Below are 15,000 nucleotides of genomic sequence, written 5' to 3' on the forward strand. Positions count from 1 at the left end.
CGAGCGGTAAGACAGGACCAAGCAATACGCCCTTTTAGGATGCTCAACAGTGCCACTGTAGGTCAGCCAGCGGTACTGCAGTGGTTCACAGACAGACAGACAGACAGACAGGCAGGCAGACAGACAGACAGACAGACAGACAGACAGACAGACAGACAGACATGTGTTGGATCTGACCCTCTGGTGTGAGTGACTATTGTCATGTGTTGGATCAGATCCCAATTCCAGGGGTTGTGTGACGCTGTAGTATGATAAAATAGGTTTCTGCCGACAGCAACGTTATTCAAAGTGATGCGCCATCCTGTTTATCTAATAGTCCAATAAACAGGCTGTACACTTAAACTCATGGATTCACAAGATCTGGCATTTATTGATTGCCCACAATCATCCCAAATTGAATGGTCATGTGATATACATTATGAACAGCAAAGACATATATATGAAAGCAAATACGACCTGTTACATCACGAATTCAGATTCGATCATATCAGTCCGCAGATTTTTGGGGGCCCCGCGAAGCGCAGGCCAGAGGGTTAGTTAGTCTGTCCTGGAGAATTCTGACGTGTCGCTCTTTTCTCAGACGCTATATAGGAATCTCTCTCTGTCACTGAGTGACCTTGCATGCGCACAGCTCGGCTGCACACTCATAAAAGTAATGGTAACTGCTTAACCCATTCTGACCGGGCACCCATTTTGGTGTTGGCATCATGTTATGGCTTTAGCTATTGAAAAATAGCAGATCTACAAGCTCATATCGCGCACCGAGTGGCGCGATACGAGCTTGTAGGTCTGCTATTTTTGAAAAATCGAAGAACGACTGACATAGAAACATAGCTTTTTCAGAAAACTGTCAGGATGTAGAAGATATTTTTAGAATCTGATCTCAGGTCAGAATGGATTAAAGGGTCTACTTTCCCCCATCAAAAGGAATATACATAGATGGCTGACGTTATGAATCTCTCTCTCTCTCTCTCTCTCTCTCTCAGGAGGGGAGGGGTCGGCGGAGGCGGGGCAGAAGGAGACATCCACTTGCGACATTTGCCAGTTTGGGGCCGAGTGTGACGTGGATGCAGAGGATGTGTGGTGAGTCACACACACACACACACACACACACACACACACACACACACACACACACACACACACACACACACACACACACACACACACACACACACACACACACACACGCTCACACGGACGAACAAACGTAAATCCATGTTTCTTTAATCCATTTAGACCAGCTTTCCCGCGGCCACGTTACTTCATCTCTGAAGCCGAGAATGCGTGCACCACTCCTTGTAGTTTTGAGACTTTTTCCCGGACTCATAATTCCGTGAAAGTTGTAGAAGGCCTTTTTCTAAATGGGCCTCAGGTCTCAATGCAGGCCTACGATCGGCCTCAGGTCTCAATGCAGGCCTACGAGCTCGTAACACGTTGTGAATGATGCAACACGTCGGGAGCTTGTAGGTTAGCTATTTCCGCCCACTCTCGTGCCACCGATTTACCAAAAAATAATAAAGTCTGAAATATTGACATACGAGGATTCCTGCCTGACAGCACGCGATAATTCCGTTTCTGTATTTCTTAATACTTTGCATAGAATTGAAATCGCGAACACACACGCACACACACACACGCACACACACACACGCACACACACACACACGCACGCACGCGTGTGCACGCACAGCGATCAGAGGGTTTGTGCATGGTTGACCATTTCGTTTAACCTCAATTACCAGTGCGCAGCGTTCAGAGAAAGAGGGGCTTTAGCCTATTCTGGAAATCCAATTACAATCCTTACAGGGACTCTGACGTGTCAGACCACCAGCCACACACTCCGCGGAAACTAGTTCAGTCCAGAAATGCTACCTTTGTACAATTAACCGTTTTGTTGCGATAAGAAGACGCTGCGCTTTACGCAGGCTGGTTCCCATCCTGTGGCTCGGAGCCTATTGGGCATATTGCAAGGGTGTCTGCAAGGGTGTCTGCAAGGGAGTCTGCCCATTCCGTTAGTCCAGAGGGAGTCTGCCCATTCCGTTAGTCCACAGGGTGTCTGCCCATTCAGTTAGTCCACAGGGAGTCTGCCCATTCCGTTAGTCCAGAGGGAGTCTGCCCATTCCGTTAGTCCAGAGGGAGTCTGCCCATTCCATTAGTCCAGAGGGAGTCTGCCCATTCCGTTAGTCCACAGGGAGTCTGCCCATTCCGTTAGTCCACAGGGTGTCTGCCCGATTCCGTTAGTCCAGAGGGAGTCTGCCCATTCCGTTAGTCCAGAGGGAGTCTGCCCATTCCATTAGTCCAGAGGGAGTCTGCCCATTCCGTTAGTCCACAGGGAGTCTGCCCATTCCGTTAGCCACAGGGTGTCTGCCCATTCCGTTAGTCCACAGGGAGTCTGCCCATTCCGTTAGTCCACAGGGTGTCTGCCCATTCCGTTAGTCTGCCCATTCCGTTAGTCTGCCCATTCCGTTAGTCCACAGGGTGTCTGCCCATTCCGTTAGTCCCACAGGTGTCTGCCCATTCCGTTAGTCCACAGAGTGTCTGCCCATTCCGTTAGTCCAGAGGGTGTCTGCCCATTCCGTTAGTCCACAGGGTGTCTGCCCATTCTGTTAGTCCAGAGGGAGTCTGCCCATTCCGTTAGTCCACAGGGAGTCTGCCCATTCCGTTAGTCTGCCCATTCCGTTAGTCTGCCCATTCCGTTAGTCCACAGGGTGTCTGCCCATTCCGTTAGTCCACAGGGTGTCTGCCCATTCCGTTAGTCCACAGGGTGTCTGCCCATTCCGTTAGTCCACAGGGAGTCTGCCCATTCCGTTAGTCCACAGGGTGTCTGCCCATTCCGTTAGTCCCAGAGGGAGTCTGCCCATTCCGTTAGTCCACAGGGTGTCTGCCCATTCCGTTAGTCCAGAGGGAGTCTGCCCATTCCGTTAGTCCACAGGGAGTCTGCCCATTCCGTTAGTCCACAGGGAGTCTGCCCATTCCGTTAGTCCACAGGATGTCTGCCCATTCCGTTAGTCCGAACATGCATTAAGGTTGTTGAACATGCATTAAGGTTGGCAAACATGCATTAAGGTTGGTTGAACATGCATTAAGGTTGGCAAACATGCATTAAGGTTGGTTGAACATGCATTAAGGTTGGTCGGGAGCTCTTCTACAACAAATTTAAAGTTACAAGTTACTGTCGCGTGTTGCCAATAATTATCTTGTCCTTATTTCCCACCACAGAGTACCCTTGCATCTCGGAGGACAGGCAAGACGGGCAGTGTCGGTATAGGCCAAACAGAGGCAGGCGGGCCGTTACCATGTTACCCCCCCCTCATTGAATTTGTTTTACTGCGGTTAAGGTTGGGAATACGTTTTGGTTTAGGCATATTTTTACTGAGGTTAAGGTTGGGAATACGTTTTGGTTTAGGCATATTTTTACTGCGGTTAAGGTTGGGAATACGTTTTGTTTAGGCATATTTTTACTGCGGTTAAGGTTGGGAATACGTTTTGGTTTAGGCATATTTTTACTGCGGTTAAGGTTGGGAATACGTTTTGGTTTAGGCATATTTTTACTGCGGTTAAGGTTGGGAATACGTTTTGGTTTAGGCATATTTTTACTGAGGTTAAGGTGAGGGTTCAGGGTTGGCACAGTGTTTCTGAGGTTATACATTTAGGAATGAGGTTAGGTTGGTTTATGCATAGTTTTACATAGTTTACTACCTGATGGCAGCCGTTCCGAGGGCGGCAGATTTGACCTGAGACAGTCATTTTCCAGATTAGCGACAGACAGACAGACAGACAGACAGACAGACAGGACAGACAGACAGACAGACAGACAGACAGACAGACAGACAGACAGACAGACGTCTAGACAGACAGACGTCTAGACAGACAGACAAGACAAGACAGACAAGACAGACAGCGAACACGCTTCACGATGGCTCTGCCATGTAGGAGCCACAGTGTAAAACCATGTAGGAGCCACAGTGTAAAACACGATGGCTCTGCCGTGTAGGAGCCACAGTGTAAAAACAAAAAGAGCAGCAACAGAAAGAAAGCGTAAAGAAGAGCCCAAGGGACAGGTTGAAAGGCATTGGAGCAGGTAATTGTTAACCCATTCTGACCTGAGATCAGATTCTAAAAATGTCTATTACATCCTGACAGTTTAATTATTAACCCATTCTGACCTGAGATCAGATTCTAAAAGTGTCTTCGATTTTTCAAAAATAGCAGACCTACAAGCTCGTATCGCGCCACTCTGTGGCGCGATACGAGCTTGTAGGTCTGCTATTTTTCAATAGCTAAAGCATGACATGATGCCGACACCAAAATGGGTGCCCGTTCAGATTGGGTTAATCAGGGCGACGAGGACTTCCATTCCTCCGATGGACGGCTGATTGCAATCAAGGAGGTTAGACCGTAATCACGTCAAGGAGCAGCATCAGAGCAGCGAGCACCTTCACCTAGCCCTGTGCGCCTGTAGAAGCTCTGAACGCACGCACGCACGCACGCACGCACGCACACACACACACGCACGCACGCACACACGCACGCACGCACGCACGCACGCACGCACGCACGCACGCACGCACGCACGCACACACACACACATTTCGATTTCTTTATTTGAATCCACAAATTACAATTAATTTTACAAGGAAACAAATATAACGGGGTTGACAGTTCATGTTCACTTAGGGATACACATGGCACCTCCTTCTCCACACAGACAAACTGCCTATAACAGACGAGACAGAACAGTATTTGGCAAGTTGTTTGGCTTTGCTTTTTGTCATGCCAGCTATTCTTAGGCCACTCATGGTCAGTTTATGCACACGGCCCAGGCTTCCGAATATCAGTATGGCAAATCTACAGCGATACCCCAAGTTTGTTATACTTCCACACACACACACACACACACACACACACATAGTATTGCTGTCTTTGGCCCCTGGAATGACCTGCAGTTCAGAGTAAAATTATTGGCCTTGAAAGAAGTTCCTTTGAGAAGTTTCAAAAGGATAATCTTAAATGTACAGTTCGGATGTACTAGCCTTTGCATATAGGCCCATATTGTATTTATTCTTTCCTGTTTATAATGTACATTGTGTATTATTTTGCTCTGTGCACAATTTCTTGCGCTTGTCACTCACAAGACAACCGTCCCCCTCAACGACGCGTTCCCCGCAACCAGTGGTGTACAGTAACTAAATACATTATTTAACTTAAGTACTGTATCTACGCGTCCATTTGGTTCCATTTGTACACACTCCGGATTATGTGGGTTCTTCAAATTAACCCATTCTGACCGGGCACCCATTTTGGTGTCAGCATCATGTTATGCTTTAGCTATTTAAAAATAGCAGATCTACAAGCTCATATCACGCCACCGAGTGGCGCGATACGAGCTTGTAGGTCTGCTATTTTTTGAAAAATCGAAGAACGACTGACATTTTTTTAATCTGATCTCAGGTCAGAATGGGTTCATCAGACCAGTGTGTGTCCCGGCGGAAACCTCGTATGAATCTGATCTCAGGTCAGAATGGGTTAAGAAGCCTTAGTTAGTGTGTACAGGCTGTTGGTCCAACAACGACAACCTACCTCAAACCCTAACCTAACCATAACCGCAAGCACGTGTTCGCCAACCTTAATCAGACCAGTGTGTGTCCAGTGGAAACCTCGTATGAATCTGATCTCAGGTCAGAATGGTTAACGCATGTCCGCTAACCTAAATCCGGTCGTCGACCTTAACGCATGTCCGCTAACCTTAAAGGTTTTATGACATTCATTTTCATTTATTTTTCTTTTTTCTTTTAGGTTTTATGACCTCAATTACACCCAAAAAACCTGAACTTTGAACATTCAGTGGATTTTCTGTGGTCTGAAGTTTTCTTTGGGGTTTTTTGGGCCTTTTGAGCTACGATGAAAACAGGCAACACGGTGAAAACAGTGACATCTGCTGGCAAATCCCATTGACATATATGGGATTTGCAGTAAGTGATGTCACTTACTGTCGGCAAATCAGAGCACCTGTTTGAGCCAGAAAACCCCAGATCACAGAAAATCTACTGAATGTTAAAAGTTCATGTTTTTTGGGTGCATTTGAGATTAGAAAACCTAAAAAAAACAAGAACAATTCCAACAATTCACAATCCCTTTAATCTGTCCGTTTTCGGTCCCATGGTATGTTGGACAAAAGTCTTAATTTGTATCATTGGTAACACCTGTGGAGGAAGTACAGGGAAGAGGCCCAGAGCGTACATACTGTGTACATACTAGAGCCTGTTTGAAAATAGACATTTGGCGTATTGTGAGCTTGTAGATCTGCTATTCATGTCAACATTTTAACAACATCAATCTGGCGGGGGTCCCTATATTTCCTGCACAAAATACTTTCAGATGCAGCCAGCCGGATGCAACCCCCTCTCTCTCTCTCTCTCTCTCTCTCTCTCTCCTCTCTCTCTCTCTCTCTCCTCTCCCCCCCATGTATACTGTATCTCTCTCGCCCCATTCCTGGTCCTTTGAAAGGATTACAGTGAAATTGGAGTCTGAGGATTATGAAAATCAATGTTACATTGAGCAGAAATGAGGGAGAGACTGCAACCGTGCGAGTGCATGTGTGAGACTGTGAGTGTGAGTATGAGTTAATTTGTTTTTGTTGTGTTTATAGAATGAGGGACAAATAATGATAGAGCGTGCATTTAGTTTTTCCAAAGGGTGGGTGGGTGGGTGTGTGTGTGTGTGTGTGTGTGTGTGTGTGTGCGTGTGCGTGTGCGTGCGTGTGCATGCGTGTATGTGCATGCGTGCGTCATGTGCGTGTGAGAAGTGACCATTTAAGGACTGCATTGACCGCATGCAGCATGGAGTCAGCAGAGAAATCTGAGGTTTTGAACGAAACGCATCCATGATAGGGAACTAATCAATACAACACATCCTGTTACATGCACACACGCACATAGCACTATAAATATCAGGACAATAGTTTTAGGATGGTCATTTTATAGGCTAAATGACATTGGTTTGCAATCTGTAAAAACATTTTTTAAACGGAGACGAGGAGACAATTATGAATAGATAATGCTACAACGATCTCACCTGCTCATACAGTAATTAAGTACTGTACTTAACTTTTTCGCTGCTATCTACATTTATAAACATAGCTACGCTAACGGTACCTACTGGTGTTATCTTCGCGTATGTTCGTAGACAACCGTATACTCCATATTATGGAGGCGACTGTGGCTCAAGAGGTAGAGCAGGTCGTCGGCAGGTTATGTTAATGAAAGCAGCGACCGCCAGTTTACCTTTTAGCATTTCTCCGGTTAGTATGGAGAGCCTCCGTCCCCACCACCTATGGGATTTTCAATCCAGCTCCATTGAGCCTCCGTTATAGCAGGATTTCAAAAAGCTGTATCTCAAAAATTATTAATATTTACACAACATTATCTTTCATCAGTGTGGATGCTCACATACTGTACTTATCATTATGGTTATAGTGTTTGGTGTGAACCACTGTTGTGTCGCACACACGCACGCACACACTGCGTCAACATGCTGCCGTGCACACACACACACACACACACACACACACACACACACGCACACACATCTCTCTGTATCTCTCTTCGTCGCTCTTCCCTTTTCTCACCTGCATGTGTGAAAGGAAGTGGCCGTGTGAGACACAGCGACTCTCACACCACCTCATGCAGGCATTACTGTGCGTGTTGTGTGTGTGTGTGTGTGTGTGTGTGTGTGTGTGTGTGTGTGTGTGTGCGTGTGTGTGCACGTGTGTGCGTGCACGGCAGCATGTTGACGCAGTGCAGTGTGCAGCATTAGTGCCTGTTGAGGTGAAAGTGAGAAGCCTCGTTAATTATTCATGAAGTCCACACATGACCCCCCCCCCCACCCCCCCCTCCCCCCCAACGGATCGACCACGGCCACTCCCCCGTCTCGTTGCATGCATGCGTGTGTGTTGCATGCATGCGTGTGTGTTGCGTGCATGCGTGTGTGTTGCATGCATGCGTGCGTGTTGCATGCATGCGTGTGTGAGTGTTGCTTGCTTGTGCATTTGAGCGTGTATGTTTCACACAATCACGTACGTTACAGTACATCTGATTTTTAGTTCACGTTTGAACATTAGCCAGTTATGGAAAGCATCCTTTACTGCTACTGTATTTAACCCATTCTGACCTGAGATCAGATTCATACGAGGTTTCCACTGGACACACACTGGTCTGATGAACCCATTCTGACCTGAGATCAGATTCATACGAGGTTTCCACTGGACACACACTGGTCTGATTAACCCATTCTGACCTGAGATCAGATTCTAAAAATGTCAGTCGTTCTTCGATTCTCTCAAAAATAGCAGATCTACAAGCTCGTAGCGCGCCACCGAGTGGCGCGCTACGAGCTTGTAGATCTGCTATTTTTAAATAGCTAAAGCATAACATGATGCTAATACCAAAATGGGTGCCCGGTCAGAATGGGTTAAGAACACATGTCCCGGTATACTAGAAGCGGTACTATAAGGAGGATGAAGCGCTTCATTTAGTGTTTAGGTGCAAAATGTGTTCATATTTCCTCACCTCCTTAATGGTGTGTGTGTGTTGTTATTGTTCTCTGCGTGGAGCATGAGAAGTACAGGCCGGCGCCACATTACTGCGACTGCTATTGGCTCCGTGCAATAAGTGTTGTTTTGACCAGAAATGCCGCCTGAGATGTGGGATTTGGAAGTCTAAAGCGACTGAAAGCGTGCGTGTGTGCACGCACATGTGCATGTGCACGCACATGTGCATGTGCACGCACATGTGCATGTGCACGCACAATCAAGATGGCGCATAAGTCCAGACTTATGGCTACCAACAGATCAGAATGTAAAGCAGGAAAACATCCCAGTTTCAGAATACGGTGCTGTGGACCCATAGAGTTATATATCTATAGAGAAGACACCCGAGTTCTCCTTCCATCCACTTGCATTAAGTTGCTCAAAAGCGCATGAGGCGGATTCACTCCTCCTTCCTGGTAGGAACAGAGTGCATTCTGGGACGGATTGGCCCCAAACACATGAACGCGCTGCCGTTGACTATCATTGTGCCGTTTGTGCGCGTTCACGTATGAAACATTCGTTCACGTGTCATGGCCCCAATCACATGAACGTGCGCAATGATAGTCAACGGAGCAGCGCTGGCTCGAGCTGCACTACCAAATCCGGCCACTATGTCCATTTCGCCTCAGGGTTTCCTCTGGGTGCCTTCTCTAGAAATATATACTCTAAGTGTGGACCCAAAAAAATAACTGAATGAAGAAGAAAGTGGAACGTCCGCAACACGATATAATTCAGCTCCCCGTCTTTTTTTATTTCAACCTATAAATACAACAGCGTTTCTTTCCACTAGATCGGATCAAACACATTACTGACCCTAACCCTAACCACGGTAAGTTCCCTAACCTCATATCAGTCTTTGGCCTCGTAGTCAGTTGACGGCGCACGTCGTCGTTGTCAAAGCAGTAGCCGCGATCAACCTGCACAGAATGCAGCCTCCTGAGGTAGGTCAGTATACTGTAGGCCATAGAGTATTAAAAGGATAGAGACTAAACTGGCGCGAAGCTCCGCCCCCTCCGCTATTCATGTCAGTGGAAGTTGCTCAGTGGCGTTTTTAAAGCACCCGGAAGGCTGCCGGAAGGACCGTCTATTTCCGCATTTTTTCTCTGATTCAGCATTTGGACACCAAATTTTGGTGCCCAAATGCGGAAGTGCAGCTGGGCTTTAACATTGGGCGCTCGGTTGCAAGAATCCACGCAGTCCTTCCTCTTACCACTAGGGCCCAGCGCTTCAACATTGGAGTGCCTATAGCTGGCCCCTTGGTATAGGCGCATCTACTGATTAAACGTGATGAAAGTACAGTAGCACGGTACGCTATAGTTGAACAAATATAGTTACTTTCCGCAGCCGTTTTCATCATGTAAATTATCTCAAGTTTCACTGCTCACCTGAGCTGATGAGCTGATGGGGTGTGTGTGGGGGGGGGGCGGGGGGGGGGGGGGGGGGGGGCAGCCATACCGTACCATCACACGTTGTGAGTACAGTACAGCTTCTTCTGAGATGTGTATGGGAGCGAATCATCACGTCGTTCATAGTCGGCTGATGCTGAACATTAGACGGAGACGCTCGGCTGCACACGTTTTCAATCTACATCAGAGTCCTCTCACCTGATGGTCGCGAAGGTGTCCGCGCGTGCAGGTCTTTGCTGCGCACACGTGTGTGTGTGCGTGTGTGTGTGTGTGCGTGTGTGTGTGTGTGTGTGTGTGTGTGTGTGTGTGTGTGTGTAAAATAAATGCAGCAACACACCTTTTCGTGTGTGAAATGGTGGGTGGGTGGGTGGGTGGCCGGCCTTTATGCATTTATCTCGGATTCTGTTCCCACATCGCGTTCTTTGGTCAAAGCGCTTTATTCAACGGCCATAATTATAACTAAAGAGCGGGTGAAAGAAAATACGATCGACCGCTCCTCCACACAGCGTTGGTTCACTTCCGGTTCACGCCGCGGGACCCGCAGGCCTTCAAAATAAGGGTCTTCACTGATAAAAACGCTGTCAGTGGAGGAAGAATTTATTAATACCTCATGGCATTCAATGTGTTAACACAGTGGTTTTCAACCAGTGGTCCAGTGAACCCCAAAAGGGGTTCCCGTCCTGACTGGATCATTTACAAGAAGTCTACAGAATTTGAGAATGTAGAATAATTGTCATTTTGATGGAATTGTGGACAAAATCGTATCCAACGACAACAAAATATTCTACGTTTTGGGTCTGAGAGGCTACATCTCGTCAAATGGTGGTCCGTGGCTCAAACGTTGAATAAATAACGGACCTTGATATGAACAAGGTTGAAAACCCAATGTGTTAACACATCATCAATGGAGATAAATGGTAAATGGTAAATGGTGCATTTATATAGCGCCTTTATCCAAGGCGCTTTACAGAGATTGTGCATTACATTCACCCATTCATACACCGATGGCAGCGGAAACCATGCAAGGCACCAACTAGCACATCGGGAGCAATTAGGGGTTCAGTGTCTTTGCTCAAGGACACTTCGACAGTAACTCTGGGGGAGCCCGGGTTCGAACTGGCAACCTTACGGTTACCATCCAGGCACTCTACCCCTGAGCCACCGCCGCCCCGAGATACAAGGCCTCTTGGAATATGCAAATGCAGCAGTGCTGCTAGAGTGAAACGTCTACTCTGTGCTGTACAGCGGGGCTGTGGGCACCAGGGGAGAACGAAGGGGCTGCGCTGTATAGCATAATGACACATTTATAATTACAGTACCGTGTTGTTCAGCGCTACTCAGCAGCCACTGTCATGGGACCACAATTCTGCTGAACAGGCCCGGCACAGCAGGCCGGGTCGCGGCTGAAAGGCACACGTAAACACACACACAAGCGCACGCGCACGCACACTCACACACATGTGTTCACTCATTGTCATTCAGGCCGAAATCTCGCCGACGTGCAGACAGACACACATGTATGCATACTAAGTAAGTAAGTAAGTAATAATAATAATAATAAAACTTTATTTGTATAGCACCTTTCATGACATCAAATGCAGCTCAAAGTGCTTTACAGAACAATGGAGAATAAAAGAAAAGCAAGGCAACGACATTAAGAAAACAAGCAGTAATGCAATACAGTGAGGACATGAATAACAAAAAATATAAGATCACTTAAAAGCAATGTTGTAGAAGTGGGTAAGTAAGTAAGTAAGTAAGTAAAATGTATTTAAGAGCCCCTTTCATAGACATCGGAGTCACAAAGTGCTTAACCCATTCTGAACGGGCACCCATTTTGGTGTCAGCATCATGTCATGCTTTAGCTATTGAAAAATAGCAGATCTACAAGCTCATATCGCGCCACCGAGTGGCGCGATACGAGCTTGTAGGTCTGCTATTTTTGAAAAAAATCGAAGAGCGACTGACATTTTTAGAATGTGATCTCAGGTCAGAATGGGTTCATCAGACCAGCGTGTGTCCGGCGGAAACCTCGTATGAATCTGATCTCAGGTCAGAATGGGTTCGTCAGACCAGCGTGTGTCCGGCGGAAACCTCGTATGAATCTGATCTCAGGTCAGAATGGGTTAACAACAATAAAAGCAAAACGACAATAAAACAATAAAGCAAGGAGACATAAAACAGAAGAAACTGCAATGGTACAAATCAAGAAATCAATGCAGGACTAAAGGCCTGTCTGAAAAGACAAAACAGTAGCACATACATGGTAAATTGTAAATGGTAAATGGTGCATTTATATAGCGCCTTTATCCAAGGCGCTTTACAGAGATTGTGCATTACATTCACCCATTCACACACACATTCATACACCGATGGCAGCGGAAACCATGCAAGGCACCAACTAGCACATCGGGGAGCAATTAGGGGTTCAGTGTCTTTGCTCAAGGACACTTCGACAGTAACTCTGGGGGAGCCCGGGTTCGAACTGGCAACCTTACGGTTACCATCCAGGCACTCTACCCCTGAGCCACCACGCACAGAAGCACAACACACAGGCTGTAACATGCATACTGTGTAGTACAGCCGTTGCCTCTCATACACCAACACTGCACAGTTTGTATACCTAGTGTCCAAATTCTTCTCTCAAGTCTAAAACGTTTTGGGGGCAAAAATACGTTTTTTGACTTTTTTGATTTAGAAGCATTGTAAACCCTGCTTCTAAATAGGCTATGCATGCACGGTTTAATAGTGCGCGTCTGCATGCATTGCACACCGTTCATGCAAATGCACATGTGCATGTGTGCGCGCGCACAGTCGCACGTGTATTATGGGGCGTCTCCCCACTTCTAACATGTCATCGGGGTGATATGAATACTGCCCTCGCTGCGCCCCTCGCTTCTCCAGAGTGTGATATTGTTTTTTATAATAAAGTTATCGTGGCGCAACAGCAAATTGGCGAGCTTACTAAAAGCTAAAGAAGGCAGCTAGCACGTACGCTATGCACCCGAACGAACGCAGATAAATGAATGCATATCAACACTGTCACTCAAACACTCAAAATGCAATTTCTGCTTCACGGAGGCAGGTAATGGAAGTGACAGTTCAATATAGAAAGGACAACAGAACAATGCATCTTTCCACATCGCGTGGCCACTTTGCAAACAGACATTTGTGATAATGCCAGTCGCTCCACTGCATTATTCCAATGTTTAGATTTTTAACCCATTCTGACCTGAGATCAGATCCATACGAGGTTTCCACTGGACACACACTGGTCTGATTAAGCCCATTCTGACCTGAGATCAGATTTTAAAAATGTCAGTCGTTCTTCGATTTTTCAAAAAATAGCAGACCTACAAGCTCATAGCGCGCCACTCGGTGGCGCGCTATGGCTCCCAACATGCGTGGCAGGTTAACAACTAACCTGTGGCTTGCTGTGCGGTTGGAGCGTGCATGGGGCGAAGGTTCACTCCCTGATTAGATGGGGCTTAAGTTGGGCGTTCAGATGGTTAACCCATTCTGACCCGAGATCAGATTCTAAAAATGTCTTCTACATCCTGACAGTTTTCTGAAAAAGCTATGTTTCTATGTCAGTGGTTCTTCGATTTTTCAAAAATAGCAGACCTACAAGCTCGTAGCGCGCCACTCGGTGGCGCGCTATGAGCTTGTAGATCTGCTATTTTTCAATAGCTAAAGCACGACATGATGCTAACACCGGGTTCCCGGCCAAATTGGGTTAACAGCCTTGCAGAGCTTCTCTGGGCCAAATTCCCAAAGTCTCGGGGCTAAAGACGGAAGATGTTCAGCCTTCTGCTCCGGGGGCCCTGTGGACAGCACAACTCCCTGCCTGTGGAGCGCATCATGGCACAACGGCAAAGACATTCTCAGCTTTTCACCACGTAAAAACCCACCAGCCACCAGGGAGGGGTCTTATAGTTGACTATAACACTAATGGAATAGAGCACCAAAGTCTGACGTCACTTTCACTAGAGGGCGTCAGTCCCCAGGTCCATGTATTTGTTTAGTTGCATTGAAATCGCCATAGGAGGATTTTTAGATCGCTTCATATAACAACTGTGTTTGAAAAATAAACATGTCACCCCGGCCGCTTCACTCATATGGATATGAAGAATCAACTGACTGAGAGAAAACGCTAATGTTACTGCTGCTCAATTAGTTAGATTTTCGCTAGAAACAGACTGTATCATATATGAGTGACTGACTGTTGCAAACGATACAGAGACACCTCCCTGACAATAACGCCGAGACAGCTTGTTTATTTTTGGACCACAACGCTTATAGTAGACGATATTAAGATCACCCCATGTTATTCTCCATAGAGAAATTACTTCAGCGAACCAGGGGAATGGAAGGGATGAGCGAGTTACGTCAGGACTTTAGAACCAGGGGAATGGAAGGGATGAGCGAGTTACGTCAGGACTTTAGAACCAGGGGAATCGAAGGGATGAGCGAGTTACGTCAGGACTTTAGAACCAGGGGAATGGAAGGGATGAGCGAGTTACGTCAGGACTTTAGAACCAGGGGAATCGAAGGGATGAGCGAGTTACGTCAGGACTTTAGAACCAGGGGAATCGAAGGGATGAGCGAGTTACGTCAGGACTTTAGAACCAGGGGAATGGAAGAGATGAGCGAGTTACGTCAGGACTTTAGAACCAGGGGAATGGAAGGGATGAGCGAGTTACGTCAGGACTTTAGAACCAGGGGAATCGAAGGGATGAGCGAGTTACGTCAGGACTTTAGAACCAGGGGAATCGAAGGGATGAGCGAGTTACGTCAGGACTTCGGTGCTCTATAGCCACAACTAGAAGTGGAATATAGGCCTATAGAGTATTATTGCGTTGCTGTCGGGGCAGAAATCACCTATCTTATCGTATTGTTTTTCAGGAATTGATTCACACTCACAGTGTCACACAAAAAGGCATCAAAAGTAGCAGATCTGCGTGCTTGAAACATGACGTGTAACCTGCTTTGAGCTTGTAGATC

The 15,000-nt window shown here is 46.8% G+C and overlaps 1 protein-coding gene across 1 annotated transcript in view; it reads left to right on the forward strand.

The window, feature by feature from the left end:
- The window catches only part of tmeff2a (transmembrane protein with EGF-like and two follistatin-like domains 2a), a gene marked incomplete at both ends in the record, with an annotated part of 244,960 nt that overhangs the window by 213,530 nt on the left and 16,430 nt on the right, over window positions 1–15,000 (forward strand). Inside the window, 1 exon segment of the mRNA XM_083776070.1 lies at window positions 987–1,083. Within this exon segment, the coding sequence (XP_083632196.1) occupies window positions 987–1,083 (97 nt within the window).

This window comes from Protomyctophum parallelum, assembly GCF_964188405.1.
Source record: "Protomyctophum parallelum genome assembly, chromosome: 11".
Lineage (NCBI taxonomy): Eukaryota > Metazoa > Chordata > Actinopteri > Myctophiformes > Myctophidae > Protomyctophum > Protomyctophum parallelum.